At 39.3% G+C, this 22,060-nt stretch overlaps 1 protein-coding gene across 1 annotated transcript; it reads right to left on the reverse strand.

Moving 5' to 3' along the window:
- Window positions 1-304: 304 nt before the first annotated feature.
- On the reverse strand, window positions 305-21,513 carry snapc4 (small nuclear RNA activating complex, polypeptide 4). Its single transcript, XM_015366865.2, has 25 exons — window positions 21,002-21,513; window positions 20,270-20,426; window positions 19,865-19,905; window positions 19,673-19,772; window positions 19,048-19,085; window positions 18,341-18,481; window positions 17,295-17,420; window positions 16,932-17,010; window positions 16,197-16,278; window positions 14,666-14,767; window positions 13,719-13,791; window positions 12,863-13,027; window positions 11,916-12,066; window positions 11,370-11,476; window positions 11,020-11,114; window positions 10,062-10,156; window positions 9,519-9,604; window positions 8,428-8,874; window positions 7,992-8,081; window positions 7,555-7,759; window positions 6,096-6,166; window positions 5,465-5,521; window positions 5,141-5,171; window positions 2,929-4,622; window positions 305-1,637 (listed from the first exon to the last, which is right to left on the reverse strand). The coding sequence occupies exons 2-25, from the start codon at window positions 20,415-20,417 to the stop codon at window positions 1,530-1,532; spliced, it is 4,332 nt and encodes a 1,443-aa protein (XP_015222351.2). The 5' UTR covers window positions 20,418-20,426; window positions 21,002-21,513; the 3' UTR covers window positions 305-1,529.
- Between the last annotated feature and the right edge of the window lie 547 nt (window positions 21,514-22,060).

Below are 22,060 nucleotides of genomic sequence, written 5' to 3' on the forward strand. Positions count from 1 at the left end.
TCTTTTAAAGTACAATAATCAATAACAGCAAAATATGCTTTAGATATAAACATATTTTCCAATACATAATATAGTGTATGATATATTACATTTTAAAAATGAACCAAAGTCATTTTCTTTTGGAGCTGCTTTTTTTTTTATGGTCCACAAACCTCTTTGATGTTTCTTATACGGGTACATACTAACAAAGACAATACACATGCCTGGCACGAAAGTTTTAATGCTTAGTATGTGCTACATGTATTTATTAATAATCCGGATTTATTTATAAGAATTGTTTGATTTCACGAGGGAAACAAATCCGTACTCTAACAAGTGTTTATTCATTTAATATTTACAGGCCTGTGGGAATTTTGTGATAAGGTTTTTTTCTAGCACTGCTCTTTAAAGATTTATGGCACTTTATAAATGAAAAAGTATGGCAATCACAAATATGAGCTGGTTACAATGCATTATCTTACAAGATAGTGTTAGCTTAACATCAACAGGGTATAATTATCACTTTATATGTAGATATCCTCCTTTGACATATGAGGGAAAGCCCCAAATATATATGCTTTTTTATACTTCTGGAAAAGGAAATCAAAAGAATTTTCAAAATCATCACTGAAAAAAAAGTTGCACTTGAAAATTACCATTGTCTATCAAAATTATCTTTAATATAATGTTTATGTTTTACTTATTTCTCATAAATATATATATATAAATACATAAGGGATAGTAGTTATTGGAAAGAAACTACACATGACATTATATTACAAAATTACATTCCTGAAACCTTTTTTAAAGGCTACGATGCATTAAAGTGTCAGGACTATTAAGTGATAAAAATGTTTATTCCAAAATACTTTAACATTTATTACAATATATATAGAATTATACAACATACTCCATATATTCAGTGACAGCATAACACTACATTCTTCAAAAAAAGCTAGACAAAATTCAGTGTACAGAACACCACCAGGCTTTTCTGCCTTCAACATCAGAACAAAGCAAAACATTACAAAAAACAAAGTCTAGGATATTTTCAAAGTATTTTACTTAATGGATGCTTTCTCAAACACAGAGATGCAAAGAGGTTCTGAACAATATTGCAATTATTTTCGTTTTCCTGATGTATAGGTAGCCAGGAAATTAGATCAAAACTTTGTAGACCATCCGTTTGTTGTCCCTTATCTTTTGAAGTCTAATATTTCACTAATAAGAAAAACAAAATGATTTCCCCTACAGATTGTTTTACGAGGCTGCTTTATGTATATAATTTTATGATGATTTATAATTTATATTTTTTAAATTCAGTAATAGAAGGTTAAGTGGTGTAATCTCTTGTATGAAGGCCCCTACCTCAGACCCTACCTCTGTGACCCATTTTAAAATTATTCTACCTCAACTAATCCAGCACCATGGTGAACTCTGTGCCTCTGTCTTGTTAATTCCCTGTTTCTTTGAAGGTGTATCAGTTATGTGCGTCCAAAGCAGAAGTCTGAAATCACCAGAGTGAACCAAGTTAGGAATCAGCGCTGCTTTCACACTCTTTTCAGGAAGCGGCTCCTTCTTCTTGTTGTCATTCCCTTGAATTCGTTGGCAACAGCACCATCAGTGGAAAGGAGGGATGGGTTCACTTCAGGCCTGGCCTAAAATCAAAAACATATGGACAGGTGAACCAGGTTTCACACAGTCGCAAGGGCAGATTACTATATACTATTATCACTCTGCAACTCACAACTGGCAACCCACTGAAGCTCAGCAGGTGTGACCCTGGTCAGTACCTGGATGGGAGAGCTCCTGGGAAAAACTAAGGTTGCTGCTGGAAAAGATCTTAGTGGGGCCAGCAGGGGGCCCTCACCCTCCGGTCTGTGTTAGTCCTAATGCCCCAGTATAGCAACGGAGACACTCTACTGTAAAAAGTTGCCATCCTTCGGATGAGACGTAAAACAGAGGTCCTGACTATTTATGGTCATTAAAAATTCCAGAGTGTTTCTCGAAAAGTGTAGGGTAGTTACCCTGGCATCCTGGCCAAATTTGCCATTAGCCTTTACCAGACATGGCCTCCTAATAATCCCCATCTATGAACTGGCTTCTTCAATCTGTTCTCCTCCCCAATGATAGCTGTTGTGTGGTGAGCTTCATCCAGGTGGGGGCTACACATTGGTGGTAGAGGGGAGTCCCCATTACCTGTAAAGTGCTTTCAGTGGAGTGCCAGAAAAGTGTGATATAAGTGTAAGCAATTATTATTACTATTCTCCTTATTCTTATTTTTTTTATTATTATTGTTGTTATTATTATTAAATAAAATGTCCATCAAAAACCTAATTCTTTCAGTCTCTCCAGTCTAAGATCCCCTTACTTTCATTCCCTTCTTTGGTTCACTCTGAACTGCTGTAAATCTAAGATTGATTACTTTTTAACATGCTGTTGTAAGAGGAGGTTTTAATTTATTCATTTTCCTGAAGTGCAAGAGCCTGTTTTAGGGAAAATGATGTCACTTCCTTGATACCTAGGTAATGGAGAATTCTTATTGGCACAAGGGAGTTCCCCGCTGTCTAGGGAATGGTACTGTGTATGTTCTGAACCTGTGAATATCAATGATTTCATCCTGGCAGGAGCAGTTGTAGATATTAGATACAGTGGTGGATATAGTAGTAGATAATAAATATCTCAGTGGCATATAACCCAGCTTCAACTTCTCCACCCCTGCCGAGTTGACTTATGGCCCAAGCTTTGTGAATCAGAACTATCGTTAGTGCTGGAGGTACACATACCAAGACTAAATTGTTAAAGGCTTATAGAGTACAACTGGCCTTAGCACTTATACCTTACTGAGAACCAAACCAGAAACTGAATTATCTTATACTCCTTATTAATTAAACATGTTTTCCATTGTTTTTGACTGTCTGGACTCAGGTCACCAGCAGACATCCTTACCTCATTCACACACTGCAGATCTGCTTCCTTGGGCTCTTCTGAAGTGGGAGGCTGTGCGTCGTTTCTGCGCTCCACGTCCTCCTCGAAGTCGCTGTCCGAGGAGGACAACATAGCAGGGCACTCAGACTGGCTGAGAAAGGGGATGGTGGCCAAGAAAGCTGGCAGAGTGAAGCATGCCAGGAAACGAGCTTTCAGGAGGAGGTAGGCTGGATTGTTCCCGAGTTTCTCTGCAACCACCCTCCGGAGTGCTTCCATGTCCACTTCTCCACTCGGGCTTGGCTCTTCCCTGCGGTCCTTGGCCAACAAGGCCGAGGCGTTCTTCTCCAAGGACTTCTTGTGGGAGAGGAGGCAGGAGAGGTTTTTCAAGGTACACACGAAAGGAGGCAAGTAGGGCAGAGAGACGTTCAAGTTGGGGAGCTGCACTCCCCCTTTTCCAGTCAGCCACTCGTTCACTTGGCTGTCTTCCTCCAGAAACATGAGGTTGAGGTCCAGAACTGCTCTCTCCACCTTGGAGGCTGAATTTTGAGAGGAGGCTGTGTGCTTTGGAGACGAGTCTGAGGTCACAGGTGTCTGGGAGGGCTGAGAATGGGGGACACTTTGTTGCTGCGTATTGACCTGAGGTTGAGCTGCAGGTAACAACTTGGGAACGGAGGGTACACTGTCAGTAGGAAGGTTGCCAGTGCCTTTCTGTAAGCTGGGCTGGACACCATTTATCACACTTACGCCCTGTTGGACAGCCAAAATAGGTCTAAATACTCGACTTGCAGTTTGTGTAGTGGTTGCCAAGGGAATGACAGTGGGTGAAACACTGCTGCCAGCTGGGACAGAAACAGTGGTTGTTGTACAAGTGGCTGTGATAGACGGAATGCAGCTTGCAGCTGAGGCAGAACTGGATGGTTTGCTCAATGGCTGGCTTGTGCAAACTGTATCAGCTGATTTGACGGTCGCTGTCTGTAAAATCGCAGGAGCTGGTGAAGTGTTAGTAGTTGCCACAGCAAGGCTTGCAGTGCCGCCAGTGGCATTTAGTCCTGTTGCAGGCAAAACACTATTAGGGGAAGTGGATGTCTGCTGTCCTAGCTGGCTCACAACGATGGGTGTTTGAAGAGAATTAGCTACACCTAACACAGGCTGTGAGCAAACTGGTAGCAGGCCTTGAGGAGTCATTATCCAAGTAATGGGCACAGGTAGAACAGGGCTACCTGCAGCTGGGGACAGAGCCACCTGATTTGCGTTCAGGCTGTTTCCAGGTACAGAATTTGGCAAGACAGGAGCTTGAGGTAAGCAAGACTCATTCTTCTGTGGCATCGCCTGTACTGATGGGTTGGTAGATGGTTTCCCTTTAGGAGCTTGCGCATCTTCCTTCAATGCCAGTGATCTTTCTGATGATTTCTTGGTCTCTACAGCGCATCCCATTTTCTCACTCGGGACAGCAGTGGGCTTTGAAGCAGATGACGTGGAGGCCACTGCTGTAGAGGGCATGACAGGTTGCGCCGCCTGCTGCCAGGGCTGTTGTATCACAAAGGTCTGGGGAATCATCAGGACAGGAAGGAACATGGTCTGTTTTTTCCGAGCTTCCTTCTTCTTCCTGGCCTCTTTCAATCGCTTTTCGTACAAGATTTGGGCCACAGTTTTTGTGCTATTTAAAAGTGAAGAATTTTTGCATATCATCTGGGTAGGGGGTACCGTTTGCATGGCTGGAGTCCAAATAAGAAAATACAATAGGAAACACAAATTAAAGTTACAAACAAATTACAAAAAACACAAATAAACAAACTTAAAGTGCAAAAATACTAATATATTTCTATATTAAAGTTATATATCTGCAGGAAATACTCCAGTAAGAATTACCAACCCGATGTTGCTAATTTCACTCAGCTGATGTGAAATTAGCAACACCAGGTTCCTTGTAGTTCAGCACTGACTGGAGGAGAGGCGTGTCCTTCACCACCAGTACTGCATTCCTGCAAGTGCGCGAGAAGCTACAAGTGCTGCTCAGAGCCGAAAGTCCCAGTCCCATCCTACTGCTGGCATCACAGTCAACTCTGGCAGTGGAATCCTCATCATCATCAGTTATTGACATGACCCAGACTCAAATCCATGATCACAGAGCTCAACCTGTGCTCAGGTGAGCACCTTTGATGGCTCAGCACTCTGGGCATCACCTTTATACAAAATATGCGAATTATTAAAAGTAGATAAATTCATGACGCACCTTTACTTGCGCTCTTATTATTTGAGGGCTCCTGAAAAAGAGAAAAGCACTTTGACAAAGTGGATCATATAATACAGTATAAAAAACAGACTTAAACATCTTTTGATATTTTGAACCAGTTGGTACTACAAACATATTACAATCTCATCATTGAACACATAGTTACCACTCAGACAAAACTGCATTAACACTAGAATGCATCCTAGTACACATCAGCAAATAAGACTTAATTTAACTTCTGGCAAATATCTCTGAATGGAGGAATGTTGGAATGTGGAATGTTTTACTTTTTGCGGTGTCAATAATGATTTCAGCACACCTTACCATTTTGTTTCGCTCCTCTATGACTTTCTTGCAACCTTCTGCATCGATGTGAAGAACCTGGTATAGAAAGGGGGAAGAGAGGTATAGTTACCACAGTGACATCACATACATCCTCTGCACTTGTGTTGCCGGTCTAGATCTGCTGGCATTAGACCCCCCTGAAGCACTCCGTAAGCTTTACTGTACCAGCATTAACTGTACATACCTCACTCACATATACCAAAGTTCTCTAGCACAGGATGCTACCACAACACCTGTAAGTAGGAAGCAAGTATACCCTGCATTTGTGACAGAGTGACAGCACAGACAGAGTGACAGTGCAGGCTTCATATTGAACTGCTGGCATGCTTTTGCAAATAAATATATGTGAAAATCAACTACAAAAATAATTATCTGGTGTGCTAAGTTTTTATTAAAAAACCTCTTTTGTTCTAATCGGGTCTACCTTATGTAGACCACTGTCCAAAATAAGTTAACTAGAAAGAAACCCATTTAAGACAACAGTAGAAAGTCGCATAAAGAAAAGCCTACATTTATTTATACGTTTTAAAGCAGAAAGCACATTTGGCCTAGAAGACATGCGCACAAATATTCAATAAATGGAATCAACATAAAACGTAGGGCTACTCACTTTAATAAGCAGAGTAAAGACTGGAGTGCTGGTGAGGCCAATGTCCTCCGCTTTCTCTCTGATGACATCAGCTATAATGAAAAACAGTATCTTCTTGAGTTTTTGAGTACCTTTTGTTTTATCAGCAGTCTTGACACTTTATTTCAGCCCCAAGACCTGAAGCAGCAGATTAACATGTTTTGCTGCTGAATGTTAAACATTACTTTACACAACTGTAGCACCTATCCAAAACTTGAAACTTCAACCTACACCAAACACAGAATGCCAGCGCTTTTTGGTAATGAATAGCAGCAGTCCAAGATCAAGTCATTATAATAATAAACTTTATTTTATATAGCGCCTTTAAAGGTGGCTTCTCAAAGCGCTTTACAGGATGACAATAACGATAAATAAGAAGACTACAACAATAAATAAGAAGATTTCACAAGATAAGACACAATTACAACAATAACAATAGAGGAGACCGTGGAAGGTGGTACTAAGAAGAGCAGAGGGGTAAAGAATGGAACCAGTTAAGTAAAGGCTTTCCTGAAGAAGAAGGTTTTGAGTCTGGATTTGAAGGAGTTTAGAGAAGGTGACTCTCTGATATCCTTGGGCAAAGAGTTCCAGAGCTTGGGGGCATAGCAGGAGAAGGCCCTGTCGCCCATACAATGTAGATGGGCTTGGGGGACAGTAAGGAGGGCAGAATTTAAAGAGCAGAGGTTGCGAGGTGGGGAGTAAGCCTTATAGGTGAGCATGAGGATTTTTAAGTCTGCGCGGAATTTGACAGGAAGCCAGTGCAAGGACTCCAGGATAGGAGTAATGTGAACACTTGCACTAGACCTGCTCAGGATTCTGGCTGCTCAATTTTGGACATAATGCAGTTTGTTCAGAGTAGATTTAGATACCCCAGCAAGCAGAGCATTGCAGTAGTCAATTCGAGAGAATACAAATATGTTGATCAGCTTTTCAGCCACAGTTAATGATAGCACAGGGCGTAGTCTTGCGATATTTCTAAGGTGAAAAAAAGATGTTTTGACAGTATGCTGTACATGTGGGTCGAATGTTAACCCAGAATCGAATATAACCCCAAGGTTTTTCAATTTTGATTGAAGCTCAAGTACAGAGCCATCTACAGACAGGGTTACATGACTGGCTTTACGAAGTTGATGGGGGATTAAGCAAGACTTCAGTCTTGTCACAGTTAAGATGAAGGAAGTTTTGAGTCATCCAAATTTTTATGTTAGAGATGCAATTAGATAGAATAGAGACAGCCACATCAGTGTCAGGTTTGGTATGGATGTATATTTGAGTATCGTCAGCGTAAAAATGAAAGCTTTTCATTAGCTACTCGGAACTGAAAATTAAAATAACTAAACAAACAGCAGCATTAAGACTAAAAGCCATCTGCCGCCACTTGAGGGTTGTGTTACAAGATTTACATTTAACCACAGTGACATCTCACTGTGAAAGTCAGCACCTTCTCTGCGCTTGTGTTGCCGGTCTAGATCTGCTGGCATTAGGACGTTGCCCACCCAGGGGGTTACAGCTATCAGCAGCTTTTCATTGAGCGCAGAGTTTTGCACCTGTTTCCCCATTTTGGCTAAACTCTTTGTGCCCTGGCTCTTCTGAAGGGCCTCTTCAGCTTCTGCCTTCTTTTTCTGCAGCGGTTTTTTTGTTCTAGTCTGCAGGAGAGACACAATTCCAAATTGTAATGATGTTAAGAGCAAGAACCATTTCTTCAGACCTGAGCCTGCCGTATATCTGGGAAATAATTGGACTTCCTGTGCATCTTACGAGAGTCTCCTCTCCTTCATCTGCTAATAACATTTCCTATGTTTTATTCACCTCTTGGCACACAGTTAAATGCAGAACTAACTAGAAATACTTACCAGATATACTTACTAAAATACTTACCACTGTGTGCTGAAACTTGGTTTTGCTTCTCAGGAGATTCCTCACTTGATTGTAAGTGACCTTAAGCATTTTGTTTCCACTCTGAGAAGTCTTTGATTAATAGAAAAACAAAGAGTACGGTTTAGGCTTTAAACATCTTTTTTTTTTGGCAAAATCATAATTTATCTGTGGACAATCAACTCTTTTTGAATGACAAAGTCTTATTTTTCTAGCACAAACACTGAGGGAGGCCTTTTGGTGACTCACCAAAGTTATTTAACATGTATCCTTTACTGTGACGGATCTGTAAATATGCTGGAAACATCATCTACATTTTAAACTAAATGTAATTCATGCGATTTACTAGGTTTAAAAAATTGCAATAATTTTCCTGGCCAAAATCCGTTTCAAGGGAAAGGTTTTAGTGTATTGAGCCTCACACAAGCAGCAGTGTTACCTCTTCCAGCAGCGTGGAGCTGGTGTTTGTCTTGCTACTCGACACCTGCTGCACATCCCCGATGACGGTGCAATTCTTGGCAGTAGTGGTAGGACCGGCAACGTGCTGTGGGTCTGAAGAATGCGCAGGAGTGGAATGTGGGGGGGGATGGTTTTTTTTCTCTGATTTGGACATCACTGTTGGCTTCCACAAAAGCTGGGTGTCATCTGCCCTTTTTGGCTCCGTGGGGATCCAGAGATCGATACTCGGCATGTGGTACTCATCCTTCTCCTCACTGACTTCGCTCTCTCTGTCCTCCTGACTGTCTGACTTCTCCGGGTCAGAGCTCGCAGCCCCCCATTCGTCCGAGTCCTCGAACTCGGAGCTCGGCGGTTTCCACTTCATAGACGAATGCCTTCTTCTCTTCCTCTTCCTCTGGGTGGGCTCCATCTTTTTGGCCTGTCTTCTCTTTAGAGGTTTCCGGCAGTGACCAAAGTCAGGACCCACAACAGAGAAAGAAATTTAGAAAGGATGCAGTTCAATTTGCCAGAAACATACCATTCCCTCATATTCTCTTACTTATTATACATTTTTGAATTTCTGAATAGATAGAACACCAGCCTCTGATACACAATATGCTTTTCTTTAATGTTATACATACAAAATTGACATATTACTGTTTAGAAATCATAAAAGTCCCACACAATCACTTGTCTAGTGCCACAGATAAAAGTGGAAATAATTGTATTCCATTAGTATTTAAGTCTTGTGTGATTTGTAGAGGCAGGTAAATAAACTGCATAAAAGAGCAACCAAAGTTCAAGTAAAACCTTTGTATTCTACACAGTCAAACCGTTTTTCAGCATCTGCTGAAATAACTATAACACAGTCCACTGTTCTCTACCTCCATAGGCACTGAAGAGTCACTAACTTAAACACATCAACGTGCAAAGACATTATATTAGTGATGACTAGCTGCATCTTAAGATGGACAACATCAATCATCTGTCTGGAAAACACACTGTAGTCCACATAGGCCGAGGATAACTGCACATTTCTTAGGTATTATTTTGCATTTCCTTTAAACATGAAGATACTGAGAAAAGACTTACCTTAGGTCTTGTTAAGAGTTTCCATTTTTGTAAACACTGGCAATCTACTCTGTTTTCAATCTCGGATGCAATTTTAGCCCAGCGCCCTGACAAAAATCAGTACAGAACAACACATTTAGAAAACAAAAGCACAAAAAATGCACAGACCCCACCAAGACATTAACATTTTCTACCTCAGTAGCTCCCATAAAGTGCTGAATTGCAAATCAAAGGCTCATGCAACCAGATGAAATCATAAAAATAAATGACCTTAAAACCACTAAAGCAAATACATGTGTCAAATTTATAACCATTTACTAATTGCACAATTTACAAGCTATTATGCAATGCAAACATATGAATAAAAAGTATTCAAAATTGTGAATTTATACAAATGAGAGTGATGTGTATTTGAAAGTAACAGTTCTCTGCTGATGTAAATCACCCTAGATAAGAGTGTCCATCAGCAAATAACAATAGTAACTTGGAATTGTAAAAAAGAGGACTTTGCATATTGACCTACAGCTACTTGAACATGTTCAGTACTCAACAGGCAATGCCTACCGACTCCATACTTCTCCACCAGCATTATGAGTTTCTGTTCTTCGTCTGGGCTCCACTTGCCTTTCTTCACATCTTCACTCAGACTGTCTAAGTATCTGTAAGGCACACAGCACAGCGTGTCCTTTGATGCACAGGAAAGCATTCTGAAGAATCTACTATGATCATGGCTTAACTCATTTAAAAAAATACACATACTGAGTAAGTGTAATTGTTTTAGTTGAGCATTCCCTATTCAAATAACTAGTGTTCTAGCAGTACGACAGAAGCACAAAACATACGTTTATATACACACGTTACAATACAGGACAATCATCTGGGCTGTTGCATCATATGCGATACAGCATCACATGTATGTATCTCTGCTCACAGGGGTCAGAAAGAGGAAGAGACTCAATCCATCCGTTGTCAGTAATTACTTTATGCTTACAGGCTCATACTGAGCTGAACTATGCCCGCATGGCATAACCACCATTTGTGACCTTGAGGATTTCCACCTCTCCTCTGGTAGACTGCAGTGATATTAGTGCTCCCCAGTATGTAATGTTATTGTCCAGCATCACAAGTTCCCTTTGGTCCCACTATACAGTATAGTGTATACCAAGCTTCACCGATCTATGTTTTTCATGATACAGTTTATTTTGCTTTGAGAATCTCTTTTGTGGCCTCAGATTACTAAGAGTCAAACACTATGAGTCTCTTGCAACAATGACAGTTACTGTTACTGTTGATGAACACTGTTGTAAGGTCGTGGTCCAAATAGTGACCTAATGGATACTAATTATTGAGAATCATGAACAACAATCACCTGATGGATGGCTTGGTAGGATATGTTACAAGCATTAGAATGATTAATGAGCAGTGCATATAATTATTGTCTACCGTTGCGTGTTCAGGAGAGAAGACTTTACTTTAATTAATTTGTATATGCTCTTCGGCTTAAACGAAATGCCATTCTAACCTGTCCCTGCACTGGGTATCACTTCTGCCCGGGACTTCATCCCGAATTTTCCACCAGTCTCGATGGCCGTATTTCGCCACAGCCCGCAGTAACATCTGTAAAAAAAAAACATTGCCACCAATTTATATCTGACCGCACCTTTTGGTAACTCAGTCCTCCACTGCGGTAGCCCCTTGTGAGTTAGAGGCGGTGTAAAACATTACAAGAAAAAGAGCGCTTTCAGCTACACTCTCTAGCCAGTCAATGCCTTCACTTTGACACACTGCTTGTTTCCCACTGTAACGATGTCCAATGTACAGGTTCACATCCCTAAATACAACTCCCACACTTGACAGAGTTGAACAGCTGACCTCGTCTTCAGCCTTTGTCCAAGGTCCTTTTCTCAAGGAAGGATCCAGAGACTGTGTCCAGCGGTACACCAGCTGAGACGCCTCCCTCCCTTCCATGAAATACGAAACTAAACGGCAAAGACAAAGTAAAATAATCCTCAGCAGCGGAATCATTTAAGCAAGTGTGGACCAATTAAATAACTATGGTCCTGTCTAGAACAAAGACCTGCACAAAACTTAGACAACATCTACTACTGCATATGGATTTCTGCACAGACCCACACTGAGTTCGCTATGGCCCAGGGTTCTGTGGCTTATCGTTTCATAAACCTGAACTCTGAAAGCCTCAGACTAATTTATAAAAGGCAATGATTTATCAGATCAATAAAAATGCTGGCTGCATCCAAGCTAAAAAAAGTAGGCACATCATTTTATGAGCACTTTTCAAGAAAATGTGGTAAAGAAAAACAAATAAATGAAGTAATAAAAGAAAAAACAACAAACAAGTGCAGCAAGAGCAGCATGTATCAATCCATTCTGTCACCCCTGTGTCTCAAGAAACCTTACTCTGAGTATAGGGGATGTAGCTCCCAATCCTCATTTTTTCCACCAGATCTTTCAGCATCTGATCCTCCTCCTTTGTCCAGAACTTCTTCCTGAGACCTTTGTTAATGTAAAGCTGGTATGCTTGCAGACACATGTAGGCAGTTCTGTCCGTCTGCAACATCAATTGAACAATTAGAGTTATACAGTTACACCCGTACCACTGCACAAGAGGTAAATGAGTTTTAAGATTATGGCACGAGAGGACTTCATAACTTTGAGCTGTCTTCTCCTCTCAAATCTCAAGCACCTTGACCTGAATTTAATTACATCATAAATCAGATCCTGACTGACGTGACTACAGGCTCCTAATGGCTCGACTAGGAAAGGTGCTTACTACGTCTTCTAATTGGACCTTATAATCTTGATGTATATCTGAGCCTGGGCTTGAATTAGCTGGAATGGATCAAACAGCAGCACCCTGGCACCCTGCATTGTTCATTTCACTTGGTGCTAAAGCCTTCTGTCATGAAACAGTAGTTAGATCAGAATGCTCCTCAATCTCCTACAGCAGTCAAAACGATGGAGCACAGTTGATTTTTTTACTTTAGATGAAATCTCATTTACATTGATGAGACCCAAGTGCAAGCAGGACACAGTGAAGTACCTGACTCAAGGTGCAATAATACTGTCCGCTCCGGCTGTGAGTCTAGACTCCCAACCAATAATTCTTACTACTGTCCCTGATCAGTAATTTGCAATCCCAAATTGGGGGAAAATATAAAAAGAAAAATAACAGAACTCCAATTTTTTAAAAAGATGTCAAACACCGACATGACCAACGAAATGCAGAGACCTTAAGTGTTTGGGAAGAGACGTTGTGCTGGCATCAACAGAGAGGTGTGATTGGATGCCCATGGCACGGCTGCAGTTCATCTCTCAAGCATGGAGTGAAAGCCCCAACCCATTACCTTCAGCTCCTCAGCAATCTTCTCCCAATCACAGCAGTCGTACTTCGCCGCTATCTCCTTCAGGCTCTCAATTTCATCTTCTTTCCAGCTTGACTTGTTGATAGATGGATGCCCGTAGTTTTGCCAGTACCTCTTTATATCGTCTGCCTTATGCATCCCTTCGAACTGCAGAAATCCAAAGAGAAGAGAACTAAGGGATAGTGTACTGGCATTTAATTTTTTATACGTGATTTAAAAAAGATGCTTATAGATTTCCAATAAACACTACATTACTCATTACCCGGTGTCACTTAAACTAAGTAACGTGCTTCTATTTTTTTTGTTTTTGTAATTGTTCATATTGTGGCAATTTTGTAAATTTCTTAATTCTGAAGTTTATTTGTTTCAGTTATTTGAACAGCAGTTTACATGTGGCACCAGGATGTAGGATGTATGATGAATGCTTTGGGCCGACTCCCATTCTGGAGAAATATCCACTACATTGCATCTCCTGGAGGTATGGACAAAGACTTATTCTATGTTTCAGTCATGTCACACAGCAGACAGAAGCCCTGTGGACAAGCCCCTGTGGCATAAATGTAAAATGGTGTCTTTTAAATTGAGTGCTCTAGGCTTATGACTCACACTTTAGATTATGTTGTATAAATGAAACCTTACTAGATATCAGATTAATCATCAATTTCGTATAAATCAAGGTTCTACACAATGATGACAGGGCATCCACAGATAATAAATAGGGATAAGATTAGGTTAAGGATAAAATAAACACTAATGTGTATCAACTGATGGTTTATTATCATTCTAAAGAATCTCATTGTATTAACAACAATCTAACACATTCACAAAAAATACTCACATCAATATTTGAAATCTTTTCCCAGTCGTGCTCACCTAAGCGACTGCCTACCAGCTGTTCATCTGACATCTCACTTGGGAAAAAAAAAGGAAATAAAATCAGTAGAGATACAGTAACATGTTTAGTGACAATTAGGGGAAAAAGGAGAAAGAGCTCTAATTTTGAAGGAACAAATATCTTTAACAGAGGAATACAAACTCTCACATGGCATGAAGCACAACAAGAATGCCAATACACTTACTCAGCTGGAATGTAATTATAGAAAAAGCACTTTCACATCTCAGGCTCACAGAGACAGCAGACTACTCTCTAGCAAAATACAATCAGAACCACACAAAGCACTATAGGTTCTTTCCATTATATCTCTGTTGGCTATGACCATTTAATTAAAGTGCTGCGCTACTGAATGAAATTTAAAGGCTGGATACACTTTTCATTTGTACATTCTGCATCCAAACAATCCTACCCATTTACCTATAATAGAGACAGAAAAGACTCAGACCGAAAACCAACAATAAAACAAATTTGGTTTGTAATGTAACAATGTTAAGTAGGCTGAATATCAATGATATCTATAATAAACATTTAATACAAGCACCCCTTAACAAGCTAAAAAAGAGGATATTAAGCAGACCCGAGCATGTCTTAGATACTGTCCAGTTTGTCCCAAAAGTAACACTCACGACTTCTGCTCGGAGGATACAGAGGATTTGTTAACCTTGCAGTATGTTTTAATATTTTATAATTGGGAGCATGTTATTTATAATAATTATGAATTTCAGAGTTTAACTTTCACTCATGTCCTTATCATGATTGATAACCAGAATGTTCTTCTGGCCAGAACACACCGAACAATTTTCTTTCATATAATTACAACAAACTCATTTATACTCATTATACTCATTTATTTACTGCAGATGTTCTTGATATAGAAAGAAGCCACTTACTTGATCGCATCAATTTCCCGCTCTGTCTGTTCGATTTGCTTTTCCAGAATTTGCTTCTCCATGTTCTCGGCCTTTTGTAACTTCTGGGTCATGTACTCAATCCTTCAAGACAGACAAAGCTACGTTGTGTCTCAAACATTCAAAATACCTAGTCTTGGCTGCCTCTTATTTCATAGAAGGTGAAAAGAATCTGTAATGCTACCTTATTCTGTTTTACACAGATTACACATTGAGCTTTGTACTAGTGTCCTAATTACAGATGCTATATGCTGGAAAGCAATCAATATATTCAGATATTTTAAACCACTTTGACAATTCTTTATTTTAAAGGAAATATTTACATCAACATAAAAAGATTTTGATATTTTTATCAAAGTGTTTTGTATTTTTCATTTCATTCTGAATCAATGTGAAATTCTTCATTGCTTCTTTGTGTTTCAACTCAAAGCAACAAATCCTGCACCTCACTTGAAGAACAAGAAAATACAGACAATTCTAACCTGTCACACCAGCAACCATTTATCAGACACTTTGCAAACTCTAAGTGCTGACTGGGACTCCTGAGTGGTTAAGACAGCGCTCACCTGAACCCAGCTTGACAACCACGGTTACTGATTTGAATTGATTTGGGTTCTTGGTGACGCAGTGCACCATTGGTTGAGTGAACTGAATGGTGCAGTAGGATCATTCTCAGGGGCTTTCTCAGATCTTGGTGACATGGCAACCCCTCTGGCCTCCCAGGCTCTTGCAGGCAAGGGGTACCACTGTCACTGAAGGACATGTCTCTCTTGCACCTGCAGCTACATTTTGAGAACGGAGCTCTGTAGTCCATAATGTGTAAAAAGACAAGCGGGTCGAAGTTGGGCAGGTGGGGAACTGTATGTCTACACTCTACATCTCCCTCATTGTGAGCCTTGCAGGGTCCATAGCCATGCGCCAAGATGCGATGCATACACCCTTAGCGGTTTCAAAGCAAGTGGGTTCACAAAAAATAATAGGCGATTCCGAATTGGAAAAAAAAAGTTGCTGCTGAAAGGAGGAGCAGCATGATTCTCACTGATGTGACGGCATGGGCTCAGCAAGTAGCAGGGGCTGCCAGAGAGATCCCTGGCCAAACACTCCCAATCCTCCCTCGGCAGTGCTTTGCAAATTTTGCAACAGGCCATTGAAAATCCTGGTCACCATCACCTGAGGACATGGCTAAGGTTCAAACAATCATTTAAAATACAATCTGTGTTATGAACACATTACACTACTTGCTGGTTAGAAAGCCAGGTTGGAAGGTTGTCAGTTCAAATCCCGCAACCGGCAGAGGAATCCTACTCCGTTGGGCCCCTGAGCAAGGCCCTTAACCCCAGCTGCTCTAGGGGCGCTGTACAATGTCTGACCCTGCGCTCTGACCCCAGGCTTCTCTCCCTGTCTGTGTGTCTCATGGAGAGCAAGCTGGGGTATGCAAAAAGACAAATTCCTAATGCACGAAATTGTATAGGGCTAATAAAGTGATGTTATAAAGTGATGTTGTTACACTTACTTGAACAGTTTGGGCTGCTGGAGCCGCTTCCTGCTGTCATTCACCACAGCCGAATGCAGAAGGGCCTTGTGCCAGGGCAGCCCTGAGACACACAGAACTCACATTTCAAAGGAGTACTCCACAGTACATCCAGGATTACCTTTCAGTACTCTTACATGATTTTAACTGCTGGACGACACCGAAGTTCTGTAATCAATATCTCCTCCTCACTTGTTTGATTTAGTTTCTAACTCAATTTAATGTTGGTAGTTGCTTTGAGTATTTCACTAGGCATTCCAAGTACAAGATAACCCAATGTATTTCACAAATGTTCTGTTAATATAAGATATTTTAAATTTTCTCTGACTTTTTCCAGGCCTGACATTATGTTGTTAGTTCTCCATGTTCTATGGGATTTGTGGGAAACCTGTGTACTGCTTGTTGTTAAAAAGTGGAGCAACCCTCACCAAACAATGCTTAACTTACTAAGTATTTTTTAAGGAAATAAAAAAAGTTTTTTCTTTTTGAACTAATTTGCTATTAAACTTAGACTTTGTGTTATAACCTTCTTGTAATATTAAGCAAAGACTTAGGAAACTGATCTGTAGATACAGATTTACAAATACAGATTAAGATCCTTTTGGTAAAAAGTAGAACTAGTTATTTACTATAAGTAGTATAATGCCTACATCTACATTATTTTCAATAACTCCATCATCACACTAGCAGAATTAAATTCTTCCTATGCAAACCTACATCTTTTAGCTGTCAAATCTTCAAAGGTCTTCATCCCTTGTGACATTTTTTCTCTCATTTCTGGATTAGCTGGTGGCCCCTTAGATTAGAACAAAACAAGGAAGGACAAACTCGGTTTTAACAAAATCTGCATCTAGTTCATACTAGCCAGACTAAGGTCATATAATGGAAATCTGTTAAATTTTCACATACAGACTTAATACAGGACAGTTACAGGAATTTACTCATTACCTCAACTGAATATAAAATAGAATTTAACAAATGTGACAGATTACAAAAAAGGAAAAAAGGAAGTGTCAGAGATCACAAAGATAACAGGGAGAAGTGAGGGAACTTTCTGGTCAGCATGTGCACACTACTTACAAGACCAGTAGACTTATCCCTGAAGTAAGGCTTTAGGAAGCTGCCCAGGTGCAGTTTCATTGGAGGTAAATCATTAGAAGTGGGCTTTGGTACTGATGCTCCAGACACTTCAATGAGGATTTCATTCTGTTTGGGGATAAATACAAGTGTAATGAGAATTATGTGCTTTATCTGTTGCAGGGAAAATTTAAAAGCTTTAGTGCAGAATTTGTTCTTATTGCACACAATGTTTTGCACTTGAGCTTGTACAGTAGCTCACATTTCTAAAAGCAATGTAAACCTTCAACAGGCAGTTGCTTTTTACTTTAGGGTTCTATTGATTTGAAACTTTAAATCCTTTTTTTTCCCAGCATATGTTCATTAATTAATTAGTTACTATGCAAGCATCAGCAAAGCCTCCTGGCATAAGTTCTGGAAACAAAGAGAACCGAACGGCTCAAAATCTATAATAAACAAGACATCAATTCCTGGGCTCCAACATTGTTCATCTCATTTGTTTGTCCTCCTACTTCATCCTTACTCAATTACTTTCCAGTTTGGGATTTTTGTGATCAATAACATTTAGCACGCATTTTTTTAAATCCTCAATACTGAGTATTGCTATCATTCAGAAGCTGGAAAGCAAAATTACCATTGTGTGAGAAGTTCAGTTTAGAAAAAAGTCTTCAAAATATTTTTGTGATCTAAACAGCCATTCATACATTGTGTGGTGAAATACAGAGTAACTAGAGAGGACAAGTTATGGCAATAAGTAAAATCAATATGGCCTTTGCCTGAAAGCCTAGACAAAAAAAAATCCCCATACACTTTTCTTCTATAATGATTTGTTGAGGCAATTATCATGCTATCCACTGAGTTAAAAAAATATTTTTTTATTTTCATATATGCCAAGTAATTACAAGTCTTAGTTACTCATCTGACAATTGTGATAATGCAGAAATGATGACAGATAACTGAAACTTTCAGCATGTCCCATCTCTAGGGAGGTGACAGATTCTCTCCCGCAAGTGCTGTCTGAACCCTGCTCGTGTCTCCTGCCCTCTGACCTGCTGCTCTCTGTTCTCGCTCAGCATCCTCTCCAGCTCCACAAGCTTCTCCTCAATCACCTCCTGGTAGACCAAGTTCATCTGCAAGCAGGTCTCTGCGTCTTCGGGCAGACCGAGGTCTTCATCACTCTCATCTCCACTCTGGCAATAGAGACACACTGATAAACTGACTTTCAGAAAACGAATTTTAAAAAATACTTAAATTACGCATTTTAGTCCATCTTAAATTCATGCGCTGCTTAATAAATCCAATGTGGTACCATTTATAGTCAGCCTTCCAAAAGACTTTTAGGAAAGCTTTATTCGTATCCAGCTAATCCTGCTCACGCAAAAGATGAATGACAATCTATTCAGACAGCATACAGCCAGGTTTGAAATTCAATAGCAAAACAGAAGAGGGTTTCATAGTGAAATTGTTTATCTTTATTACTTTTATATAAAAAGACTTACATTTGCACCTGTTTAAAATACCAAGTTCCAATTGGTGAAATACTTGGTACTTTACCTTGTCTCAAAGGTAAACAACAGAAGTGCATCACTTAAATTACAACCCAGAAGTTTCCAGTTGCAAGTTCAGAACTCGAACCACTGTTCTCCAGTGCTGTCCCAGTCTGGTTCAACTGGTGAACTAAAAACTGTTTTCAGTTCACAAAAACATCTTGATCCTTTGAAGCCAAGCAGAAAGTTCATACATAGTGATTACTTACTGTCCCCTGAGACACCCCTATGTCAGCACTGGCTCCATCTGTTTCAGAAACACAGACATCACTGTCAATTACAATATTACTATCGCACAATCACATTCTCCAAGCGTTTCCTTAAACGTCTACATCTGTTTAAGTTACGGACATAGAACAATTTTGCAATAACTTGATTTTAGACTTTTTTTTTAAAGGAAACAACACTGTAAATGTCCTGCTTTAGCTTGCGGGTAGGATGGAAAAGGGTCAGTAAAACATAAAAACCTTCTGCTCCAAGAAACCTATCTGGCAAACCTTTATGTTTTCATTTATAGAAACTCTCTACTTAAACAAATATAGCCAGTGCCAAACATGAGTCAGACAAAAAAGCATTCATGAATTAATAACTATTTTTAATTTAGCACAGTTTTTCTTCTCTTTTTTATAACTGGTTGCTTTTTAAATTTGCTCGATCTGTTTAGGACCTGCTGTCTGTGAAGTGTGTGTGGTTTTTTTCAAATGCGCTCTTTATGTTTAGGAAACTATACTAATTCCTACCCAAACATAAAGATGCTCTCTTGATGGAAATGCAACAGTGTACTGTAGAGTACATTAAAAGTCACAGCAATCGAAAAATAAAAATTCACAGTGCCTTGAAACCTGGAGTCTATAGGAGCATCTCCTGAGCCAAGACTGATTCTCTCTCTTGCTCTCTGAGTCTTTGGCATCTTGGTGGAAGACTCTTTGTTGGACTGCAGGGAAAAGGGGGTTGTAAGTATTCCTGTTGTCAACTCAAAAGAAATGTATAAAATATATTATTATGCGGCAATTTTCTGAATCTGACCAGGTCTGTCCACTGATGCCCACTGCTTTCTGAATCTTCATCTGAAAAGAGAATATTACAATAGCACAATTAACACTATTCTATGTCAAATGGTTAATTATCATGAAAAGTGCTGGATAATCTGTTACCTTAAAAAGTCGTTTTATAACTTTGCAAAACATAATAAATGCACCAGTACTTTTCTCTTCAAAATTCTTGTGTTATCCTCACTATATTCAACGGTCTTAGCAGGGCACAAAGGTTATAAATTCTTTATTTAAGGTTCTGTCTTGATACCAATTGGGTTACTTGCTCTATGAAATCCAAACAGTTTCACCTTACTAGATCATAACCTTGGAAAACAGTTTTATTTTTAGTTTCTTGTTGGAAATACAACACATATAGATTGTATTTAGGATGCCGTGCCTTTCTCGAAGTCGGACTCATCCTCGGTTTCTTCCAAATCCGACGAAAGCAGGTCGACGTCGTCAGATCTCGCATCCAGACTCTGTTCGAGCGCAGCGATTTCCCGCTGTATCTTCTCTCTCTCTGCATGTAAAACTCCGTAATCCATACCGCCCACCTGGAAAGTCAGAATAGTTGTCTTGCAAAACTGATAGAAAATTCAGCCGAAAAATTAACAAACAAACACAATTACATCCTGGGTATCTATCTCATCTTACAACGTGCTATAGAACATGAGTATCACATAGTTATATTATCTTTAATTTTATTCGTACGTAGATACATAAATCAACTACATTGCTTGTTGCATAATGTATATAGGTAGGTATTTACTAGTTGGCTATGACTATTAGTAGGAATATTCATTACTCTTAAATTGCTGTATGACCCAGTAACTTAGGTAATATTGAAATATACTTATTTCATATCTGTTCCCTCCCAGCTATGAATTTCTATGAACACCTTCTAAATTGCTGTAAATTTGTAGGTTAACCCTCCGCTTACAACTTAAACCTGCTACTAAAACATGACTAAACTGAGATATGAATGTTGACAAGGTCTAAAAGTAATTATATAATAAATCATCAACATAAAAAAATATTGTCTATTATTTTCCAGGCTATTTTATTTTCATCCCTTTGCAAGTAACCATGCAGTGCATCTCCACAAGTTGGGTTAGTATCGGATACTCACATATACTTTTATCCAGAAACGTGAAACAGATGAAAAACTGAGTAAATCCCTCCGGCTAAGCAAAAATAACAAAACTGAATATAAGCACCTTACATCCCATTTGGTATTTTCGAAGAACTTACGTTTTGCAGCCTTACAGCCCACTCATTTGCATATTACCCACAATTCCACCGCCAACCAAAAACACACATTTTCGAATCACTGCTGTTAGACTGCATTGCAATATGATATAATACTTTTATTTACAGATGTTAATACATACATGATTTAATTCATTCCTTGTTAGATAAATAGTTAACAATATGCTTTAAAGAAAAAGGTGAAACTGTATACCCATGATGCAACGGGTAAACAAATTTTCCCCGTCTGTGATTGGTTCAGAGCGTTTGACCTTCTTAGGCGGTACTGTTTTCAACTCGCTGCATGTTCTTTTCGTAGAAAGAACAAGGTTTCTCAAAATCTGGTTACAAATGGTGTTGGAATATATGGTGATGCAAATGTATTTCCCAGATATTGGTTATATAGAATTTGATTTAATAAATTTATTCATTTAAATTCGTTACTATTTTTGTTAGACTGCACAGAGCTACACAATCATCACTCCATACGATTCTATTTACTTTTTTATTATTAGTTTAGCATCTTTAAATTACATGATCACTTCTTATTGACATAAATAAAAAAATAATTTTCTCTGAAGATATTTAAACAAAATGGGCTGTTTAGAGTTGTCTAACATAACGTTCTATTTTACCACCAAATACAGGCAATTCTCTCTTTTTTTAGACCAAGCAGGGCCCGAGATATACAGATTTTGTAAAGTGCACGGTCCAGTCCAGACCTAAACCTTCTGAAAGAAATCAGACCTACATTTAATAACTGTGCTCAGTCTTTTGTCACCTTTCTATTTTTTACAAAAAGGTAATTTTTTAATTTTATGCACTCCAGCTGTAGGTTTTGTGACTTTTTCCACAGCCCTGCTTACCAGCTGAAGGTATTGAACTGTGCCAATAGGAACTGTCTTCATACATGCTGTGCCTTGTAGTTTAGGTATAGACA

Source organism: Lepisosteus oculatus, chromosome 24 (assembly GCF_040954835.1).
Source record: "Lepisosteus oculatus isolate fLepOcu1 chromosome 24, fLepOcu1.hap2, whole genome shotgun sequence".
Classification (NCBI taxonomy): Eukaryota; Metazoa; Chordata; class Actinopteri; order Semionotiformes; family Lepisosteidae; genus Lepisosteus; species Lepisosteus oculatus.

Bases quoted from the DNA above. Each gene is read 5' to 3' on its own strand.
- snapc4 (XM_015366865.2), bottom strand. From the start codon at position 20,417: ATGGATTACGGAGTTTTACATGCAGAGAGAGAGAAGATACAGCGGGAA. The intron at 8,082-8,427 runs GTAACACTGCTG...TATTAATCAAAG, and splicing joins GCTCCACGCTGCTGGAAGAG to ACTTCTCAGAGTGGAAACAA. The intron at 1,638-2,928 runs GTAAGGATGTCT...TTTTGATTTTAG, and splicing joins ATCTGCAGTGTGTGAATGAG to GCCAGGCCTGAAGTGAACCC.